This window comes from Microplitis mediator, chromosome 6 (genome assembly GCF_029852145.1).
Source record: "Microplitis mediator isolate UGA2020A chromosome 6, iyMicMedi2.1, whole genome shotgun sequence".
Classification (NCBI taxonomy): Eukaryota; Metazoa; Arthropoda; class Insecta; order Hymenoptera; family Braconidae; genus Microplitis; species Microplitis mediator.
Window position 1 is genome coordinate 24,128,155 of NC_079974.1, and position 23,033 is coordinate 24,151,187.

At 32.4% G+C, this 23,033-nt stretch overlaps 2 protein-coding genes across 4 annotated transcripts; one reads left to right on the plus strand and one right to left on the minus strand.

Annotated features, from left to right (window-relative positions):
* The first annotated feature begins 37 nt into the window (after positions 1-37).
* On the plus strand, positions 38-1,288 carry LOC130669594 (uncharacterized). The gene is made up of 5 exons (XM_057472580.1): positions 38-169; positions 237-496; positions 567-665; positions 812-1,100; positions 1,174-1,288. Exons 1-4 carry the CDS (start codon positions 106-108, stop codon positions 1,085-1,087), a joined length of 699 nt encoding a protein of 232 aa, XP_057328563.1. The 5' UTR covers positions 38-105; the 3' UTR covers positions 1,088-1,100; positions 1,174-1,288.
* Positions 1,289-1,500: 212 nt separating this feature from the next.
* On the minus strand, positions 1,501-7,415 carry LOC130669593 (centrosomal protein of 164 kDa). Of its 3 annotated transcripts, none has more exons than XM_057472577.1 (10): positions 7,161-7,415; positions 6,132-6,380; positions 5,256-5,945; positions 3,855-5,014; positions 3,461-3,786; positions 2,931-3,244; positions 2,626-2,798; positions 2,330-2,543; positions 2,064-2,258; positions 1,501-2,000 (listed from the first exon to the last, which is right to left on the minus strand). In XM_057472577.1, the coding sequence occupies exons 1-10, from the start codon at positions 7,237-7,239 to the stop codon at positions 1,765-1,767; spliced, it is 3,636 nt and encodes a 1,211-aa protein (XP_057328560.1). In that variant the 5' UTR covers positions 7,240-7,415; the 3' UTR covers positions 1,501-1,764. The 3 variants fall into 3 exon arrangements, with proteins under 3 accessions (XP_057328560.1, XP_057328559.1, XP_057328561.1); XM_057472576.1 differs by having other exon boundaries at positions 2,871-3,244; XM_057472578.1 differs by lacking the exon at positions 5,256-5,945 and having other exon boundaries at positions 2,871-3,244.
* Between the last annotated feature and the right edge of the window lie 15,618 nt (positions 7,416-23,033).

Consider the following 23,033-nt stretch of genomic DNA (forward strand, 5'->3'; position numbering starts at 1 on the left):
ATCGCGTGACACCTTTAGATTTAAACACTTGCTGGAAATAAGTCCATTAATTATGACACCGTTACGTGGACAGATTTTTCATACCAGTCTGAGACATCAAACGAAATGTCTGTGCTCTTGAAAATATTCATTTTGGTCAGTTTGGTTTCACTTACAAGCGGCGAAGAAGGTAATAATTGTATAAACCTCAAATAATTATCAGCTTTTGATTTGAATAATTAATATAATTTGGCCAGGATTTTTTGATAAACTGAAAAATGGACTTGCGAGCATGAGGAGTTACTTGGAAACGGTTAAAGAAGTCGCGGAGTTAGTATCCAAGAGTTTAAAACAACAGAGCGATCGTAAAAAGGGTGATGAGAGCACTCAAAGTGATGGAGGAAATCAGAACTTTAACTCTGGAAACTTGGCGTCTGCGTTCTTTCGACTTCTTGGTTTAGACTCACCCAAAATAGCCGCGATAACTGTCAACTCTGCGATATTTCTTGCACAAGTGGTAAATATGCTTATTGTTACAAGTTTTTATAAGTAATGACCGAAAAAAAATTTGTTTTTTTTTAAATTAGATCGCATCATTTTTTGAAATAAAATCATCGAGAGATGAATCGGATGATGAAATTGAATTTGATCCTTTCCAATATATCGTTGAATCTAGAGATGATAAGGTAATTTATTTATTAAGAATGTTATATATATTAGAAAATTGATTTTGAATCTGAAGCTCAAGCTTTTTGAAAAAGTCTACTAGTAATGACTGAAAAAAGTTATTCCTTCGATAAATAGTTCTGCTTATAAGTGCAATAAATTACAGATAAAAAATTTACTACAACAAGCCCAAAACCCCGAACTGCCGCGTCAACTAATTGACCAACTAGACGGCATGGATTTGTCATGCGTCAAACTTCTGATGTGCAAAATATCGCCGTTCATTTTGAAAGCCCAAAATTCTTTGAAGAGCGATAAGAAAAGTAGTTCCCGTCGATCAGAATTCGTTTCCTGGCTGCCGACTCAAGAAGTATTTGAAGAAAACTCTGAAGCTTGTGAACGAGAGCACGAAGACTGCAAAGTTTTTCCTGAAGAATTTTGATTTTTTTGTAAATGTAAATAAATAACCATTAAAGTACTATGGAATTATATATTTAATACATTTGAAAAGATTATTTTTTTTTTCAGGTGAATGAAAGATATCACAAATGAAAAATACAATAGGGAAGCACAATAACGAGGTACTTTTTAATTTTTGTCGTGGTATTATAATTTAATAACAATTATCCATTAGTTTTAGGTGTTTTTTGATCGTATTTTAAATAATCCTACATATTTGGTAGATCCTTTATCACATTAATTAATTTTATAATTTCAAAGATTCAAAAATTCTAAGGAAATTATGTCAATGAGTATATATATATAATAAATAACAGTATTAAGATCCCGTATACATTTGATGCATAGTATTGCATGTTTACTTTGGCATTGATGAATAAAAAATGTAATATATATGTAAAATGATAAAACAAATGATCAACTATAATTTTTCATAAAAATTACTTTCTCTTTCCTGTACAATATCAATCGTTAATCAGTCAACTATTTACAGCGAAATAAATTTACAAGGACAAAGAAAAAGTTATCTAAAATATATAAATTGATTAATTATTAAGAGTTATCAATTTATAATAATAATCAATTCTTGTCTCTACTATGTCAGTATTAGTATCAGTGTCAATATCAATATCAATATTTGATTAGTTAAAAAATTTAAACTCATAGAGTTGCTTGTCCAGTGCTGATCAAATCCGTGGTCTCAACCCGCGCTTGTCTCAGCCAGTCGCGCATATTTCGCGTTCGCTCGATCAAATTCGAGCCGCGTTCCACGGTTCCAACACTCGTTGTGAATCCACTGTTTGGTCCATATTGAGCAATTATATTTTGCGTTGTCGTCGGCGGATGGGCCGTCAGTTGTGACAAAATGTTTGATTGGATGTTCGGAGTTCCAAAACCTGTTTGTTAATTTTTTTTAGATAAAAACAAGTTTACTTTTTATAAATATCAAGCGAAAATACCTTGAATATTATTTGACTGAGTGGTCAAATGTTGAAATGGAAACCATCTGGTGTCGGGACCATCTAAATTTGGTGGAGGCGGTACATTATTCCCGCGACGTTTGTTTAATACGTTCCAAATTTCACGTATTTCGGAATTCAAATTTTCTAAACTCGCTATTATTTCTGTCGACTCTTGATAGTAATCTGGTTTATCTGAAAAATATATATTTATATGTATTTGTTGACCTGAAACCAATTGATGGGATTTAAAATAATTAGCGCACCCAAATCAGTTGAAGAAAACCCGCTACTGGCACTAGAAATATCACTCAAAGTCAATTCATCACTTTTAATTGGACTGATATCATTTTCATTTTTCTTGGCGTTCGCGACCCGCTCTAATGACTGCTCGAGATGCTTCAGATGAATAACCTTTTCACCGAGCAAGCTCTTGGTACGGTGTAGACTGACCTCCATATCTGAAAGCTCTCGTTCCTCCTACAAACACTTAAATTAGCCAGAGAAAACCAAAACCAAGAGCTAGAGAAAGACTACAAACAAGATTAAAAAAAAAATTTACTTGAACAAGTTGTTCCAAAGTAGCTCGAGCACTCCGTTCTTTCCAGGCCTTCTGCACGCCCTGGAATATATTTTTCTGTGCTCTCAAAGTTTCGCGTGCCCGTTTTACAGAGTCTCGTTCCACATGGATTCGATGTCTAAAGAATTCTAGCTCTGATGAGGCATTCACTGGCACTGGAAATATTCATTTATAAAAAAATTATTATAATTTAATTCCAGCGAATTGAATTCACACGTAGACTATACCTTTATCTTGGAAAGGGTATCTCAACGTATAAGCATTTTCATTAGTAGGTAATTGATCACCTAGGTCTTCCAATTTCTCCAACTGCTTTCGAATATTTTCCACCGGATTGTCCGCAATATTGTTATTATTATGGGTGACTTTTGAACCAGGCGACTTCTTGCTGTGGCTCTTTTTCTTCTGTAGAATATTCGAGTTCATGGTTTCGCTGGCCGTCGTGGTGTCGTCAGACTCAAATTTTCCGCTTCGTGAGTCTCGGGAATCGGCGCGGCTGAACCTTTGAAATCCTAAGGACTGCTGGCTCTCGGAGTTGTCGGCGATGTTCTGATTGTGGACCTCTGGTTTTGAACTCGAGCTTACATTTTTCGATGATGTTCTAGTAATACGAATTTAAGGCCTATAGCCAAATATTAAGGCGAATTACATGAAGGTGAAACTTGTACCACGACGGCTCGATAAATTAAATTGGTACCACCAATAATAATAATAATAATGATAATAAAAAGAAATGAAAAAAAAATATTGCCGTTAGGATACGTATTTAATGGTGATGCTTAGAAATTATGATGAACAATAAATTAAATAAACTCACTTTTGGGTCAGGGACTCTGTTCTCTCGGTCCTGGTTCTCGTGGAAGCAGATTTCTCAGTTTCAGAGGCCGTCGTGTTACCCTCTTTGCGTTTGCTTCTTTTTTCCACGGCCAGACGGACGTCGTTTTTTAATTTCAAGTATTTGTCTTTCAATGTTTTGTATTTATCTTCGAGAATTCGTTTTTCGCAACGAATTTTGTCATAGTCAATGGAATCCTGTCGCGTAGCACGTTCTGATATTTTTTTTGCCTCTTTTTCGATTTCGCGTGAAAAGTCTGAGCGAATTTCGTCCAATTTCTGTTTGAAAACTTTCCTGGCCATATTTTCCTGCAACAAAAAACCCATAACTATCCGTTTTTACTGAATTTATAACAAATTAACGACCAAGTACTTACTTCAACGCGATAATCACGTGAAATTTCAGCCAAACACTTTTCATGTTCTTCAGTGATCTTAGTCATCTTTTCTCTCTGCTCAGCCCTCAACTTCTTCCTTAAATCATCAAACTCCTTCTCAAGTTCTTTTTTCATTTCTTCAATCTTTTGATTCTGTTTCTGAGTCAAATCATGCTCAGCTATTTTTAGGGCTTTTTCTTCATCCAGTGTCTTGTCGTACTCATTCTCCATTTTCTCAATCTCATGGTTCCTCAATTCCAGCATCTCCTGTTTCTTTTCATCCAACTCATTCTTCAATTTAACAAAAATTTCCTGCCTTTCTTTTTCATAGCAAGCTTCCAATTCATTTCTCACTTTTTCCAAATTTTTCCTCCTCGCCTCGTCCATCTCAGCTACCAAATTATTAATCTCTTCTTGCTCTTTCTGCAACAACTGATTTCGCAGTTCCTCTAATTTTACTTGCATTACTTTTTCCATCTCCAATCGCTCCTCATTAAAACTAGCCTCCATTTCCTTCCTCGTTCTGTCCACCCTCTCTTCTAGCTCTCTCTTCAAACCAACAATTTCCCGCTCATGCTGTCTAGTAATTGCGCTTTTAATATCCTCATCAAGATTCCTTCGTTTTTTATTGCGCTCCTGATCAACAACTTCAAGATCTGATTTTAGTTTAATCAGATGACTAGCTTGCACCAGTTCCCTATCAACACTCTGTTCCACAGACTTGGAGTCATCTTTCCCGCTGGTTCTTGGCGTGCTCTCAGTGTCGCTTTTGGAAAACAAATCAATGTTCTTAATATTAATAAACTTATTCGTTGGCAAATAATCCATATCATCTTTGGAATCCTCTTTATTCAACTGGCTCAAGTGTTCTGATTCTGATACTTCTTGAACAAGAAACCGATTGCCAACAATTTTTGAACTTCCAGGACTCAACAACAATTTATCGAACGAACTGCCCTCACCCTTAACACTCAGCTTATCCTCATTTCCTCCATTAGCTGCATCATCTTTGGATTCATTGTGGTCAGACTTTGGTTCCGAAACTTCCGAGTCCCAGTCCTCGTCTTCAGAACCCGAGTAAGTGAATTTAATATCTTCCAAATTATCTTTTTCGAGATCAAAGCGTACACTTTTTCGTTCCTCTTCGGTAGGCCGATCGTCTGAAATTTTTTATGAGTTAACAATCAGAATTTAAAAATGATATTTTAAATATAATTTAAATGGAATTTTCCACAATATAAATATAAGTTTTTAAAAACAAGTGGCTAATATAATCTAGCAATAGCATGCTATTGTAAAAAGTACGTTAAAAATACATATTACAATGCTTTTAAAAAAAAAACCGAGTGCTATTGTTTTGAATCGAGGACACGAGTCAAGTAGATCTGAGTAGTAACTCACCATCTTCAGAAGGCTTCTCCCGAAGAATGGACTTGGGTCTCTCAAGACAGTAGCTGTTGTTATTGGTATTGACCCCATGAATCTGAAAATCCTCAAACCTACCGCCATCATGACAAGGAGTATTATCTCGACTTCGATTGCTCTTCAAGAACATGGACCCGCCACCAGTTAAAGTCAACTCCTTCTGCTTGTTCATCAGCTGGCTTGGATGCTTTTCCTTGTCAAATCTCTCGACAATTGGCCTCCCCTCTGACTTGGTCAACGAGCTGATGCTCAGTTTGTCAATATCAATAACATTCTCTTCGGAACTAAACTTACTTGACAACTGTTCCCAGTCCTTTTCGTACCTCGGACTCATCGACTCAGAACGCTTTACTATTTCCCTGAGGTTTATTTCCCTCTCGGGACTGAGTATTTTAGGACTTTCATAGAACTTGGGATCCTGAAATTGGAGGTTCGTGTAGTCCCTCGACGAGCGGTCGAACATTGAGTTGATGGGCAATCTGGCCTCACTGGTAGATCTTCTGTGATCTTTGCGCCGTGAAATATCGCTCGCGGATTTCTTAAGCGGCGCCAATTTAGTGGGTATTTTGGTCTGGAGGACGGGCACTTTTGACGGTGGAGGTTCTTTGGGGATGGTTGCTTCCTCATGGGATTCAAGATCCTTAGCCGTTGTCTTGGAGTCATCGTCTGTGGACGACCAGTCGTTGATATCAATTGATATCAGTAAATATGATTAAACGTGCTACGTGCATACAATCGAATACTAAATTCATAAAACAGATTACTGACGATAATCACGTGATGATAAATATTTAATCGTGCTATCGCTACAGTACGTGATTTAAAATAATTAAGATAAGATATTGGCAATACCAAGACTTTGCTGTCGACTTTGGGAAACTCTTGCTGTTTTGACCAATTCTTTGTACGTTTTATCCAGTGGATGCTCCCACGAGGTGATTCCCGTTGAGGCCTGGAAGTAGTACCAGCTCTGGAAGGTTTCGTGGAAGCAGGGGGACCATCCTTTCGGCAGAGCTGCCATCAGACCTTCGCGCGCAAGATCAAGGAGGTGTGGTTCCGTAACTGGATTGATGCCAATACGTTTAGCATAATCGATAATCTCTGCAACAAATCATCAATCTCAATTAAAACTCGGCTTCCTTCAAGCTCAGCTAAACTGGGACCAAGTGATTGACGGGTAAAAAAACCTCGAGAGTATTTTTATCTTGAATATGCATGAAACGGATGAAAGATCTTGGTGTGAATAAAAATGAAGATTTATTATTTGAAAGAATGTTTGGTTTAATATTTTGTGGCAGTTGAATAGCGATGATTAAAAATTCTATCAAGGCTACTTTGACAGGTGCGCTCAGAGGCATGGGGGTGTGCGATTGCCAGGCACGCCAGCTGTCTGAGGGTGAAATATCTACTTTACGTTACTCCTTTCTTTAAATATTTTTTATATTTTTACTTTTATTTATTTATTCATTTTTTTTTCAGATAAATTTATGAGTCTCGCTTGAAATTTATTAATAATTTTTGCTTGATATAAAAATAATAAACAATTTTATCGGGTGAAATCAAGGGTCATAGCGACTATGTTTTGCCCGCAGTATGAACTTATTGATTTTCGTACGGGCACATAAGGTCGTGCCGTTGCGTAGATATCGTTATGTAAATAAACAAACAGATTAACATAAAAAATATTAAAATTAATAAATAATATGATTTTACTAGTTTTTAACATTTTAAATTAATAAACAAAATGTATAAGTCGTTTAGTCTGTCATTTTGTTTAAGCCGTCATTTGAAATTTAAAAATAAATTTTTATATGAAATTTTATTTTTTATAAATTACAATTTCGGTCACGGAAATAAATTTTGAAAAATAAAAAAGCTCACCTTCATTAGAAGGATGCGAAGCCTCGTCAAAGACTTCGCGACAGACAATCGTCGCTGCACTGTCTTGAGAAATACTCATGATTAATTAATTTGTCTTGATTATTTAATATTTTAAATACGTATTTTTATTTTTAAATTAAGTAAATTTTCGTTTACTCGCGGATTTAATAGAGGAAGAACTAAAAATTTATATAAAGCTATCATATTATTGATATTATATATGTCTTCACTATGCGCGAGCTAAACCGTGCGACGGTCAATGTTGAATTCAACTTGAATTAAGGGAAGGAGGCCAGCCCGTAAGCGGTGCCGCGAATTGCCGCGGCAAATTTATAAACTAAAACTACACGGAAATCGTTCTTGCCGACGGATAAAAAAGAGACAGCTGCAGATAATTTCTAACGGGGATTTTTTTGTTTACTTCTTCCGATCAAATTATTTCTGATACGAACGACCGGGAGTAAAACTTTCTGGCAATAAAATTTTTTTAGCTCGAGATGCATTGAAGCTAAATGACCAGATGGAGCCAAAAGTTTATATATAATTTTTTTTTACGCTCTAATGAAAAAATAAAAAAATTATTTACACGGATTTTAGCGAGAGAATAATTAAAAATAATTTGGTCGAAAAAGCCATTAGCGGATTTTCGGTAATTTCCGTGAGAAATATTTATAGATGTATATGTATATGGCGCATCGTGATGGAGGGTCGCGGGGACCAAAAGAGGGGAGGGGAAATAATAATATTTTTGTATATGTCCTCAAATAATAATGATGTCTCCGATAGTGATATTATTATTTAAATTTAACTTGGAGAAATAGAAGAGCTTCGTTATGTCGTGTTATATTCGTAGGTTAACGACTTGAAATTCAAGGCAACAGCGTGAACATGAAAATTAAATGATAATGATATCCTTCACTGTGAACATAAACCCTCTAAAGTTGACGTGAGAATAACTTGCGAGCTTTGACGCAGTCCTTTATTCTTTATTTTTTCCCTTCTGCTAAATTATATTCCTCGTTAACTGATTCACGACTAAGCATCAAATATATATATATATATGTATTATTTTATTTTTTATTTTTCATTTTATATTTTTTACTTTACTTTAATGTGTATATATATCTATATTAATATATGAGTTGTCGCTCAACACTGTTAATTCAGGACAAAAAAATTATTGCTATAAAATATTTCACTGGCCGGAGTAATGGCGCATTCCTTCGTTTATTATAATTGCTGCACCATAGTTTTATTATAATGATTCAATAGGCATAAACATTCACTCTAAAATATATATAGATGTATGTACACACTTGGCATAAAAGCTCATTCTTATTTTTTTCATTATAATAATGATTTAGTTATACACAAATGCTGAACATTTTAATGAAAAAGCCTTTTCTTCATAATCAAATTTATTCTATTTTTATTTTTCAATTATTCTTAACATTTTTCTTCGCATAATTATGCTCGACTTTTCTTATTGTTGTAATTATTTATTTTATAATCTTGTTTTATTTTTACGGCCAACGAACAGATTTTTATTTTTCATGTGCCATTACCATAATTTGTAAAGATCAAGAGTGGGTGGAAATTCAAAATTTTGGTCGGAGAGTTCCGAATTTCTGTTCAATTTAAATTCAAAAGAGACGTTAATTTTAAAATCAGCTGACAAATTTTTTTCCGAACGTTCGTACTATTTTTATATTTATATTTATAAAATATCAATGGAAACAAAATTATCAATTTGTTACAGAAAAGAATCGAAGTTTGAATTAAATAAAAAAATTAGTTAATAACATTTATTCATATTTCTCTTAAAATCATTGGAATTTTAGAAAATTTTTGTTTTTATGAGCTTATTTTTATAAAAGACAAGAACTAATTATGATTTTGTAATTTTTTATATACTTAATTTAATTATTTAGAAAATTTTTGAGAAATTGAAATTTTAATTCAATTTATTTACGAATAAAAGTGAAAATGCAGAGAAATTTGTCTTCGGAGACTTGAATCCCGCGATATCCAAAAATTGAAACAAAATTATTTCGAATATTTATTCTTTTAAAATTTTTTAAATGATAAAATATCAGAGCTTAATGTCTGATGTCATTACATTCATTTTAACAAATAAAAAGTTAAAGGAATTTTCGAATTTGGGGCGAATGACGAAAATTTGTCACTAAAATACAGAATTTATTTAATTTGAAGATAAATAAGAATGGAAAATTTCTAAAGATCTTAATATTGGAAAGATTTACGAAACTGATTGATAAAAAGACTACTTATAAGTAAATAAATAAATTTTAGTGAATCAGAAAGCGAGAAATCGTGAAAGTAAATCTTTTGACTTGGACTAATGCCTCGAATAATAAACTGACGTAACAGATTGAATTTAATAGATCAACTTATTTATTTCTATGAATAGAACTAGTCCGAACAATGAGTAGTAAGAAAAGGTTACAAATGTGCAGAATGAAAGTTGCTATTGGGTCGCAAAAAAGAAAAAAAAAAAAGTAAAAGTAAATCCGTTAGTAGATCGACGAGAGAAATAACACGTCCGTCGATAAACGTTTTGATGGTCCGGGACAATTCTATTGGTCGTTAGGCTCTCACTTGACTCACCGGGGGTTCCCCTAATCAAAGTTAACAAAGTTACTACGTTACCTTGTTAAATAAATGTCACACAGTACGAGGGGTGGTCACGAAACGGCCAGAAAATTTATTTCTAAAAGCAAACCCACCCCTTAAAAGTGGGCCAACGCTTTCACGAATCAAAATGGTGGCTTGTTAGTATTATACATATATATACATTTATCAATATACATATATATGTGTGCCATTTTGTAGAATAAAAAAATGTTATTTTATTTGATTTTTCTATTCGAATACGTCACATGTAATCACGGCACGAGCTTCATTTTATTTAACGTACGCATCATCAGTTCAGATTTAAAAAATTTTTTCATTCCAATGTCAGAGGAAAATTAATTTTGACATGAAAAAAAAAATTCAATCCACGATGCTCGGATCAGAAAAAAAAAACATTTTAATTACTCTTTTTTTACGGAGAAATCGCTATTTGAAACCGATAATTATTGTCTGAAGTGAACAGTGTAATTTATCCTAGATAATTTTAATAATTATTATTATTTTTAATATTTATCAAGTAATTGAATAAAGTCAGTTTAAGTAAGGATTTATTTACTACTCATGATTAAATAACTAAGGACACAGAAATAATAATTGAGTCATTATTTTTTCATTATTAAAAAATTACCCTTAATTTAAATAAAAAAATCACCAATGTACAGTTATTTGTTCTTACAGTTGTTGAAAATAAACAATTCAGCTTTTTATAATTAGAAATAGTCAATGAATTAGTTGAAACTTGAAAACGACATCCATTTTCTAAGACAAGATAATTAACGAAAATAAATTAATGTTAATAATGTGATTTTATTGAGAAAGAATACACGGAAAAAAATGAACTATATAAATTGAGAATGACAAGTAATATAATGATGAAGTGATCAGTATATACCATCATTCTAATTAGTAATTTTTTCGTTTATGATTCAAACGTGAATAATTACAGGATAAGTATAAAAATTTATTGTCTATGTAAGAAAAATTACTATTTGAACTTTAAAAATCGTAACTGATACTTAGAAAATAGACGACACGTATTATGAAATTTACTATTTGAATGTTAAAATTCCCCATATTGACAACCGGGTTCCGGGTTATAATTTCAATTAGTAATTTTTAAAGTTTTTTTTTTCCATGTAAGTTATGAAGTAAATATTATTTTATAAATGAAATTACGAGGTAGCTTAAGATCGAATCAATCTATTATCATCTTGTTTTATTATTTACCAGCTGATTGCTTATCAATTACAATGAGAAATAATTGGAATACATTTACTACTCCGTCATTTTATTTTAGTAAATTATTCTAGTCACTTTTTTAGACGCAAATTGAAAAATAACGACAACAAAGTGTTAAACGACATCAAATTACATTGTCGTAGGCATATTCTTCTAAATTCTTAATTTAGTAATTGATGTATTAAAGTTTAAAATTCACAAAATTCACATCAACGGAAAAAAAACTTTCGAGGAAATAATTTTATGGTCATTAAAAAATTTTACAGCATTCAAATAATTTTTACTGCAGGTTTTAGTCCACGGCATTGAAATCAAAATAAGAAATGATAATTTTTACTCTATTTTTAAATGGCCGAAAGTTAAATAATCAATTGTAGGCTAGCATTTGCATAGAAATTATCTCCGCGCAATAAAAAAAAAAAAAGAAGAAAAATAATCAACAATAATATATATTTTCTATATTTAATATTTCTGATGAAATTTCAATTTTTATAAATAAACCAGCAGTAGATTAGAACTTTTACCGATTGTAGTATTCACAGTCAACAGTCGCAATTTTCCAAAATCCACTGTTGAGGCCAAAATCCGGTACTATTTTTCGACTCGGGTCAATTTAAAAAAAATTACATGCTTGATCTTGCTTACAGCAAATTTAATTTTGACTAGTTGATTTTAATTAATATCACATATAAAAAATTTTCAAATTTATTCATTCAAAATGACTTTTCGATTGTTATTTATTTTAAAAAATGGTTCATTAATTTTGATCAAAATTGTAGATTAAATCTGTCGAATTACATAAATTAATATCGAATTTTTGTAAGGATTCATTAAATTCAATAATAATCATATATTGAGTATTTTAAGCACAATATTCTCATTAATAATTAATAAGATTCTTTCAAATTTTCTAAGTCTTTGCATAGAATATTTTTACAGATATAAAAATTAGTCAATACCTCAATGAAAATTTACTAAAATCTTTACTAATCTCCATTCTATAAATTAAATTTGTCTGAGTTTGATTTTGAGATGAATTTTGAGATGAATTTTGAGATGGGTCTGGTTATGTGTTATAAGTTATAAACTATAGATTACAAATTATAAATTTAAGCTTTTCACTACCTGTAATAATTATTTTGTATATGATCGAAAGAGATCAAACCTTCCGATTGAAAATAAATAAATAAATAAAAATAAAAATAAATAAATTTTGTGAAAAAAATTGTAATTTCTAATAGTCTCAGAAACTTCTACCAAAATACCACTGAGAATGTTAATTACTAGAAGGAATAATCGAAAACGAAGCAAAATCCTGTATTTAAGCGTCGAAAATCTTTCCGGTCTTAAAGATAATTTTCGTCGCAACGCTCGTAAAAAGAATAATAATAGTCTTTAAAATTATATAAAAAATTACAGGCTCTTCTTGATCATCATTGGACACTAAGGAAAAAAAATAAAATGCACACTCAAAAAATAATCGGAAAAGCGCCATTAGAACGCTGAAAATCACACGAACCGTCACATTTAAATAATAAAAACTAAAAAACCTAAAATACCCAGCACAATATAGTAAATCCTCATAATTTAAATAATGGAACGTTTACTTTAATGCTGTATAATTTATAAAATTTAAATAATAATATATTAAATTTCCGCTTGTTGAGGATTTCCACCAGCTTCCAAATCCGTCGCAATTTCTTAATATTTTTTATTGTGTTTTTTTTTATATATATTCAAGGTGTTTCCGACAAAACAGATAATAATGCAGACATAAACATCACAGATGTCTATTTCCCATCGCGTAATGCCGACTGGAACAAGATTACGATCGGGCATTTGTCAGAATTGACAACGCGATCGGTAAGTGCGATATGTTGCCCGTAGCAGCAGCATTAACGAACCGTAACATGACATAATGAACGGTTCGTTGACAATCTATTCGATGACTCTAGGCATCTTTAAATCCACTCACACAAGTCCTGTTTGCGATTTATTAAATATAAAAATAAATTTTTCACAATCATGACAATAGAAGCTGTGCCAATAGTGGCTTGATATGAACATTTGTCTGGTCTATTTGCGCCTGGAAAAAGCCCGTAAAAAAAATTTTAGAAAAAGCGGTGGCGTAAAAGAGCAATGTCGCCGGTTGGTCGGTTGGCATGAAGAATTACGTCAAGAGACGAGGGATGAGGGATGAAGAAGAATAAAATATGTAATTCACATCGTAACAATTCACAAGCCGAGAATAATTGCGAGTTCCGTGCGAGTTGTACTGCAGCAGTGCCAGTAGAAGTAGAAAGCTTCGAGCGTTTTTTTTTTGTTTTTTCATTTCTGGATACGGTGGGACTGAGAGGGCAAGATAGTCTCGGCTTGACGCTCCTCCGTCGGCTACAAAGTGCGAGCAAGAGGGTGAGATCCAATTAAAAATATTACACATTACCCTTACCGCTAAAATGTATTTACTGTTTTAAAGCGAGAGGGGCTCGTTTAATGCAATGATATATAGATATATATATATATATATATATATATATATATATCTATATATCATGTATGTAATATATATATATATATCACTCTCTAAAACTAAATAAGTGAAAATTTCACTAATTGAAATAGTGATCTTAAAATTCACTACAAAATTAGTGATTTTGAATAAGATTCACTAATTCATTAATGATTCCCCGGATTCTACAATGATTACTAGTGGCGCCTCGCTTAAGGACTTTTTATTCTGTCATAGAATTATCAAATTCAGGGCAAAATTAATTACGATAATTTTTAAATACAACTGAACAGTAGTAATTAAGGTAAGTTAATTAAATAAAATCTAATTTAGTTGCTAAATAATACATCTTGTTATTTTTTAATAGCTTTATATTTTTACTCCAACTTTTTTTACCGAACCTGAATCAAAACCATCATTGACAATAGAATCAGGTTATGAGTATAATTATGATATAAATATTTACCATACGAAAATAATTTTAATTGTTAATTTAGTCGATCAAGTTGCTAAAGAAATTTTATAATCAATTACAAATAATAATAATAATAATAATAATAATAATATTTTGATACAATATTATTAGCAACGATACAATATTTTTCCAAATAAATCCTCGTCAACAAGTGAACTAGTACATTTTTGACTAATTCAATCAGTGAAATTTTCACTAATTCTATATGTTGTTTTTTTCACTAATTCAAAAAGTGAATAGTCACTAATTCATAGTCGTATACTTTGGACAATTTAGATTAGTGAATATTCACAAGTAATTAGTGGTTTTTCACTAATTTAGTTTTAGAGAGTATATTACATAAGTCGACGCCACACCTAACTCAGTATTTAAATGTTTAAAATTGTCATAGTAAAAATATTTGTTGTTAATTTATAATTAATTACCAGCAAGTCAGGAATCATTACTTCAATTTTTTATCATCGAAATCTCTAGTGAGATAGTAAATTTATAAATAATTATTTATAATTGGTATTGAAAGAGTTTTCGAATATAACAATTGTAATGAAGAAGATAGTCTTATAAAACGATTAATTGGTCAGAGTAATTGATCACTTGTAATTATTAAAAGTTGCCAGTGATCCGCCTACGAAACTCCTTGGATAAAATCCGTTGATTTAAAACGGGCAGTTGATTTTAAGTCTAATAGAGATCATTCCGTTCGCAATCTTCGTGAATTAAAAGCGGATTTAGCTGCTCGCGATAATCGAAACGTCTTGGAATAAGAAAATGGCTCGTCAACGAGTCGATTGACGGATTATTAAAACAGAATTAGGAAGCTAATGTCAAGTACTGAAATCTACTTGTATTTTAATTCTCTTCCAGTAATTTATATTTTTTATATATACCGATTCTCGTTTACAAATTTTCTCTTCTATTCTCTCATTATTGAAGTTTATTTTTTTTTATTTTTGAGATGAATGTTTTTAGTAAATAATAAGAAGAAAAAAACGAATAGAGGTTTGTAATAAATGATAAATGACAAGGCAATGGCGATATTCATCTGAGAAACTTGAGCACTCAGATCGATCTAAGCCTTTCCCATTGTGGCAACTGATTATATTTATCGTTCGCGACTAAAAAATAATACCAAAGAAAATAATCAGACAACTTCCTATTGCCGAGAATAATAGACAAGTGAGAGAAATAATAAGAATTAAGAAGCAATACCGTGTATTTGTCAAGTTTAGGTTTGAATTTAATGAAGAAGAGAACGAGAGGATCCGGCAGATCGATGCCCAACGCCGATATTGAATCTGACATGTTTTCAAAACACTCACCCCTTTTATGAGACTAGAAGACACTGAATACTGTGATGTTATACACTGGTATATATTTAATACTACCCATTTTCGATTTCTATGAGCTTACTTGACATGCCGTTGTACACAAGCATTGCGGTTTCTTCCCACGTGCAGCCAAGGTATACGTGTCATGTTACCGGTATTCTTTACGCCTTCGCTTTTACACATATATATATCCTACGTGTCCACCGGAAGATATTTTGACCGAGAAATTTGAACCTGCTTTTTTTTATTTACTCATAACTCATCTTAGTTTTTTTTTCTGAAATTAAATTTTATGGATTTCGTAATTTTTTTTTTTTTTACATTCGACCAAACTTTGTAAATTTTATTTTCTTCGTTTTTTAATACTGTTAAAAAATTTAATTAATAATGAAAATGAAAATCAAATAAAAAACAAAAGCTCGATATAAATTAGATGATAAATTTTTTCAAAACTGGAGACTTGGAATTTAAAAAAAAAATTGAATTTATGTTTTTTAAAATTACCATCAGTAAGTGCTGAGATAAAAATAAATTTTGATATTCGTTCAATTGCAGGTCTGTCCAAAAATTCAAATAAATATAATTTAATTAAAACTGACGTTTATAATTTAAATTTTATTTATTCTATTAAATATTTCAGCAGTCAAAAAAAATAATTGTTTTTTTTTACAGTAATTTTTTTGTAATTTTTTTTCTAAATTGAAAACTATAAAAAAAAGTGTAGAAAGAGAAGGGCATATTATCCAGGATTTTCATGCACAACAAAGTTCTGTTGGCAAGACATAACATATCCGGCCGAGAATTGAGTCTGAATAAGTTAATTAGGACAGGTAGGGGTTTCAGTTTGCCCAAAACAAAGAGCTGCCTTGTCAGCCCAACCAAAATAAGACCCATTCAAGCCGTGACGTCGACACCCATCTCTACATTTATGTATACATATATATATTTCTCATTCCATCCATTCCTAGTAACACTAAAATACTAAAACCCTCACACTCAAGTCCAGAGCAAAAAATCATCCAATTCCATCGAACTCGTACGCTTAATTATTTCTCCCACACACCAATGTCCCAACTAAAAATAATTATCACGGCCTATCACAGTAGTAATATCGTGTATATATACTGGCATGCATTATGTCTAAGTATTTTAGACAGTAGCGATAATTAAAAATATTGTTAACAATAATTTCAATGGATTTGAAAGGAGAGAAAGTTCATTAAAAATTATTATCTCAAGGTCTTTTTGAAAGTCATCTGCATATCAAGTTATTTTTCATTATGAGAAATGCACTCGAGATTAAATCAGATAAATCCGAGTCTTTTATTTTTAAAAATAGAAATTGTAATGAAAGATATGAGGGATTAATTTTGCAATGACACAGGTGTGGTGGTGGTGATGGTGGCAGTGGTAGTGGGTAGAAAGGGATGAGGGTGAGGACAAGAGATAGGAATAAAGAAGACGAGCGCGAGTGTGTGATATATAAAAGAGCGTAAGCCCGGAGCAGTGACACATGGAATGTAATGGGACTTGGAAAGCTCAGTAAACAAGAGTTGCGGGCGGTCAAGGGAGTAGGTTTCAAAACTCCCTTTCTCTCTTTCCCTCTTTCTCTTGACTCTTTGGTTGTTTCAGTCCCAGTGTTTCGACGTGTCGCTGCATACATTATCTCCCCGCGGGCGCGAGTGTGGACGGGTGCTCAAGCACTGAAAAATCACGGTATGAAAAGGAAAAAAATAATTTTTCTTTGCCCTCTCTGATTGGCGGTTGCCGTAGCAACACCCGTGCCCACGGCTTCTAATTATTTCCAGACATTGAGAATCGAACGAGGCTCTCACCATCAGCCAAATCGTTCCGCTGCCGCTGCCACTGCCACTGCACACACATTTTTTCCCCTGACACTCGTCCCCTGGCCCTCCACCCCCTACCCTCTTTCCTCCACCTTCACCTCCACCCTCACCTACACCCGCGACCTGTGCACGCTTATTCTCAGCTATTGTAAACCCACCTAAAGACTAGACTTCACTTAGCGTAAGGCTCGGTTTTAAAATACCACTAATGCTAAAATACCACTATCACACGAATTTACATATCACTCCATTTATATTGCTGCCTCTCAAATTTATTTTTTACTTCTTTATATTTTTTTTTTTCCAATTACTTAGCCATCTAATCACCCACTCCAAGTCTAAATAATCATAAATTATTACTCATTTTCTATTTTTTTTTTTAAATTAAAACTTTCGAAACCCACAACTCTAAAAATTTTTTTTGTGAGTACAAAAATGGGTTTTTATTCATAAATGTACAACAGACTGCTAAATGTACCTAGACAATTTTTTTTTTTTTTACTCCATAATGTATAAAGGCTTAGAAAAAAATATTTACTTGATTTTAGTTTTTTTTTTTTATTGTAAAATTATAAAGCGGGTTAATTTAAATTCTGAATTTTTAGATTTAATGCTTATGATATTTTTTTTTTAAGAAAATTTAAATTATTTATATAAAAAAATTAGTACAAAGACTTATTTTATAAGAATAAAATTTTTGGGTACTTGAAAGTGACAAAGGATTTGACATGGGAAATATTTATTAAGAAAACATGTTTTTTGACATTAAAAGAGGTCAGATTTCAAAATACACCCAACAAATAGATATTTAGTATGTTATTGAAAGCACAGTAATAATAATAGGGACAAAAAAAATTTCAAGTGGAATTAAAAGTAGACACGACCGCATCTTAAGTTACAATTTTATAAATTAGCTCGACAAGGGAATAGAATAAAGTCTGTCGGATTTTATATTAAGACGAAAATGCATCTGAGCCCGCAAGACTTTATATTAACGATCATGACACAAAGTGACGCGGCGATTAAATTTATAAGTTGCCAAGGATTCCGTCGAACCACAACAGCGCAAATATAATTTGTAAGCTTAAATTTAATTTATGTCTTGAGCAAATTTTACCTCTGATAAATTAATTTCAAGTTTAAATCATTTTATTACTCCATTAGCCTCAAGTTTTTTATTTAATCCAATTTAGTTATCATCAAATAATTTGTAAAAAAAAAATTCCACCAAAATTTGACAGCCAAAACTTAAACTTACAAAATAATTATCAAAGTTTTGGTTTATTACTTTTTTTCCAATTCCGGCTGACATTCGTGGGAGTAAAAATTTAGAGTGCCGACGGACAGTGAACTTTGAGTTCCGTCGCGCGAAATTCGCTCGCGATTATTTTGTTAAATTTTTTACAACGACTTGGTCTAAATTATTTTGATTAATTTATAAAAGAAAATTCAAATAAAATTACTGAAAAAAAAAGTATTAGAAAACCGGTGAAAATTTATTGAAAACGATTTTTGTGAAATAAAAAATTTTCAAAATCTTTAGGACTAAATATTTTGTATTGTAATTTTTGGTATTGTGTGATTGTAAATACTTTTTTTTTCTGACAATGCCCAGTAATTTAAAGCTGATCAAAGTTGACCTAGACCCTATTGAATATTTTTCCCATCTTACCTACACGACTATATATTTATATATGTATGTATTTGTGTAGTATGTGTAGTTTTATATTTATATTTAGTATTATGCCCGTGAGAGTTCTGAAAAATGTTGATATTCAAATCTCTGCGGACAAAAGTTGTCATCGGTGTCTAAATATTGTCGAGCACAGATGTCCACACGTCCACGCTTACAAAACCAAACTCTCACCTTAAAAAGTATAAAATATTCTTGTCCAAATATTTCAATTCAATAATAAAATATAAATTAAAAAAAAAAAAAAACATACCGTCAGCATCACGTTGCGATATGAAAAATAAACTAGACTCGTCAATTTAGTAAAAAATATTTCGCGAGTCCGATGCCACGGACTGCCGGAAAAAAACTAACTAGCCGGCTCGAAAATATTCCAGGGCATAATTTCATTGTTTGATTAAATAAATGGCCGTCTATTGTCCTTTGACCAGCCCAGCTACTTATTAACACATGCGTGCATATACATTGGGAAAAATTATAAAATCCGGAGTCTGCTCGTATTCTGGCTGTGTCGCACGAGTGAAAGGTACGCGGGGTTGCAAAGAAACGTATGTACGTAGACAATCACCAGCAGAGCTCCAAAGGCGAAATCATTAAAAAAAAAAAAAAATACAAATAGTAAAACAAAAGAGAGGGGCGTGCCTCGAGCCAAGATGGCCGAGCAGTCACAACCGGAGGCTGGAGCTTTTAATTAATGCTAAAAAAGTACCGTGAAAAAGTATGACCCGCCTATATATACTTTGCATTCATTCATATATATACATATATAGGAATGTGAATATATATGCATATATAAAGATACATTTTAATACCTCGAGTGATTAAATATACCGCGGGGTAATTAATGGAGCTAAAAATATATTAAATATTATTGGAGATCGATATCGATCGGTTTTGAATTTGACTTAACACGTGGCGTTGAAAGGCTAATGGGGGCTTTGTATCAGCCCTTGGGGTGGAAGCTGGTAGGGATTTCAAAACAGTAGGTGGGGACAGTCGTAATAACTCGTTCTAGAGTTCCTGCACTGAAAGAGACCTGATTTCACGGGTTAAATACACGTTAATTATGGGAATATTTATTTTTCTACTTTCACCCCCTGGGGGGCTGGTACGCTATCGTCATGATTTTGGATAGTTTTTTTTCCAACTGATAAGAGGATTAATTTTGGCTGGTAAAGTTCTCTTTCTGCTGGGGTATAGAAATATGCGGGTGCAAAAATCAACATGGCGAGACGCAAAGATGGCGACCGCCGTTCCGCTTAATGTCATTAGGCGATTTAAATATTTATGTGATTTAGTAAATTTCTTGAGAACGAATTATTGTTATCAATGTTGAATTTAATGCTGAATAAATAATGACTATGCTGATTCAATTTCTTAAAATTTTAGTTTTTTTTTTTATGTATTTATTTATTTATTTATATAAATGTTTTAATTTATCGTTTTTCGGTGAGGGGTTTCATAAACGGAATTGTTGATCAGAGAGCTAAACGCTCGGTTGCTCTTTTTGCATGAGCGATTCGCGGATGAAAAGCTGGAGAACGTCTTGACGCATGCATATCACACGTCCTGAGAGATTTGCAGAACCCAGCGTATGCTCAATTATATATTGGGGGAGATCCGCTGGGAGCTAAGAGGGTAAGAAATATCTGGCAGCGTTTTAGAGATCGGTACCAGGAGGGTTGTAGACCGGAGCCATTAGTGTAAAAATATTTTCAAAAGAGCGTTTGCTCGAGTGCCACCAGTAAACCCTTTGGGGTTCTGATTTATTCACTGGGGATTCTAAATTACTTACAATCTCAGATTGAAACCTTAATGATAAAATGGCGTCTGCATTCAAAAATTAAAAAAAAAAACTAAATTTTTCTAAACATTTTTATTTTTCTCATCCAGATCTTCAGAAAAATTATGGAGCGACCATCAAGGAAAATTTTTAGTTTCAGCATTCAATTATTATTCAAATCCAGTCATTGAAATTTATAATTTTGCTGAGTAAAAAAAACTAGCTTTGAACTATAGAAGAGCACGAGTGTTTTTAAAAATAAAATGAATGACAGTTCAGTACCGGTAGCAAAAGCTGATAGGGGACACGTAACATCAGACGTATTTAAATAATGCACCGTAATATATCTGCAAAGCTTAAGCCTTTAGACTTTGATCGTTTGTGCTCGTCCCAACTTTACTCGGAAAATAATAATAATCCGTTGGTTAACATATGCGCATAAATCCATTATTATAATTTAAATCTTTTGTGCATGTTGGCCTTTGGGCCGACATTTTTTATATCCGCGGACCCTCCAACGCATTCGATGCCGTACATATGGAGTCCGCATCCAGACATCTTTAAAATTATAAATTTTTAATATTATACATATATACATATAACATCAGATATGACATTATAGACACATACATATACACAGAGCTAGATGTCATTAAAAAGTCTCGTCTGGTTATAAGAGCCAGCTTGTAATTATTGACAAAGAAACAGAAGAAAAATATTAAATCCTCTATAAGTCGCTATGAGCGTGATACCCCGAATAGAGTTTTTAATTACTCCGGAAAGATATTGTCGTCATTAAAAATTCTCCAGGAAATTGACACGGTTCATTGTCTTTCCCTTGTACCTACTCTTATACTTTCTTATATTTATAATTATAATTATTATTTTCACTCTATGCCTTTTCATTGACGCTCATCCCCCGCGAGACTCTGTGCTCTCTAACGTCTTATCATTTCGCCCCATAAAAACTAACAATAACGTAAAATAAATGAAATGGTAGGAAAATTGTTGGTAGGGAGCTTTTATCGTGATATCCAAGTGCACAACATACAATTTTTCCTGGACCACTAACCCGCGACAAAAGATATCTGCTTCTGGTACTGACAAGTATTGAGTAAAAAAAAAAAACAAAATAAAACCCTCTGAAAAAGAAGCTCTGTAAGGAAAAAAAAACCCTTGGGTTGTTCCTTCTCGCTCGCTTCTAGAGTCGAGTCGTTTTCTGTGCACAATAGTCTAAGAAAACGATTTTTCCACCGCGGGAGAGTCCACGACCGAGAGAATACACGCGTCCCTCGTCGCCCTCATCGCCATCATCATTGTCATTGTCATTGTGAAGAAAGAGAAGCTAGAGAACTAAAGGAGTACTGAAGCTCTTTTACAAAATTACTGATAGAAATTTTGCAATTTACTAAATGGATCTTTTCATAAAATAAATCACCAACGGTCAATTATCGGGACAGGATATAATAATAGACTGCGGGGTAGTTCTGTGGGAACCATATTGCAAATTGAAATAAATAGACCAAGTCGCAATCAAGATTATTCACCAGTGGTACCACCTCCAATTTGCTCCGAGTCAGTTGTAAAATATTTTTGGAAAATAAAGTGGGCTTTTAGTTTTTTTATTTCTTTCTTTTTTTTTTTTTTTTTTTAAGTTCGTTAACTGGAGAAAGAAAACTGCTGGGGGCTGGAGGGCGAACTCGCTGAGGACAAAAGTAGTAAATGAAGTAAACCGTAATGGTTTTACTGTTTGCAACCAGCGGAGCATACAGCCATTTTCTATTAAGAGTTAGCTTCGTTAGTGCTGGGTAATTGCATCACTCTGCTAAGTGCACCCCCGCCTCGCAGAAGGAACTCTCGAGCAATACGTTTCTTTTGTTGTCACTCATTTTAATTTATTTTATAATTGTTGCGAGTTTCATTTACTCTTAATTATTTTATAAAATTATTTTAATTGTCGCGAGAGTCCACGGTCGCTTTTTAAATTTACTATATTTATAATTGTCGAAATAATTGTTTTACATTAGAACAGTATTGGAAATTTTAATTATTTTGTATATTAAATTCAGTTTTTAAAATTAAATTCGGTTTTAAAGTCAACTGCAAATTTTGTATTAAAAAAAACAAATTTCGGAATTCGATCGATGAAAAATTGTAGGAAAAATTTTTCGCGGCATTCAAATAATGCACAGAAAAAAAGGATTTCTTGGCGCAAAAAATTTTTTCCTGTTCTAAGAAAATTTTTACTTGACCCAAGAAATTTTTTGTATTATTATAAAGTGAAAACAAAACTTTTCTTGGGGTAAGATAGAATTTTCTTGGAACAAGAAAAAAATTTTTTAGG

Coding starts and splice junctions, on each gene's coding strand:
- LOC130669594 (XM_057472580.1), top strand. CDS start 106: ATGTCTGTGCTCTTGAAAATATTCATTTTGGTCAGTTTGGTTTCACTT. Junction 497..566: donor CGATATTTCTTGCACAAGTG/GTAAATATGCTT, acceptor TTTTTAAATTAG/ATCGCATCATTTTTTGAAAT. Junction 666..811: donor TTGAATCTAGAGATGATAAG/GTAATTTATTTA, acceptor AATAAATTACAG/ATAAAAAATTTACTACAACA.
- LOC130669593 (XM_057472576.1), bottom strand. CDS start 7,239: ATGAGTATTTCTCAAGACAGTGCAGCGACGATTGTCTGTCGCGAAGTC. Junction 3,245..3,460: donor ACAGAGTCCCTGACCCAAAA/GTGAGTTTATTT, acceptor TCGTATTACTAG/AACATCATCGAAAAATGTAA. Junction 2,259..2,329: donor GTTTTCTTCAACTGATTTGG/GTGCGCTAATTA, acceptor TATATTTTTCAG/ATAAACCAGATTACTATCAA.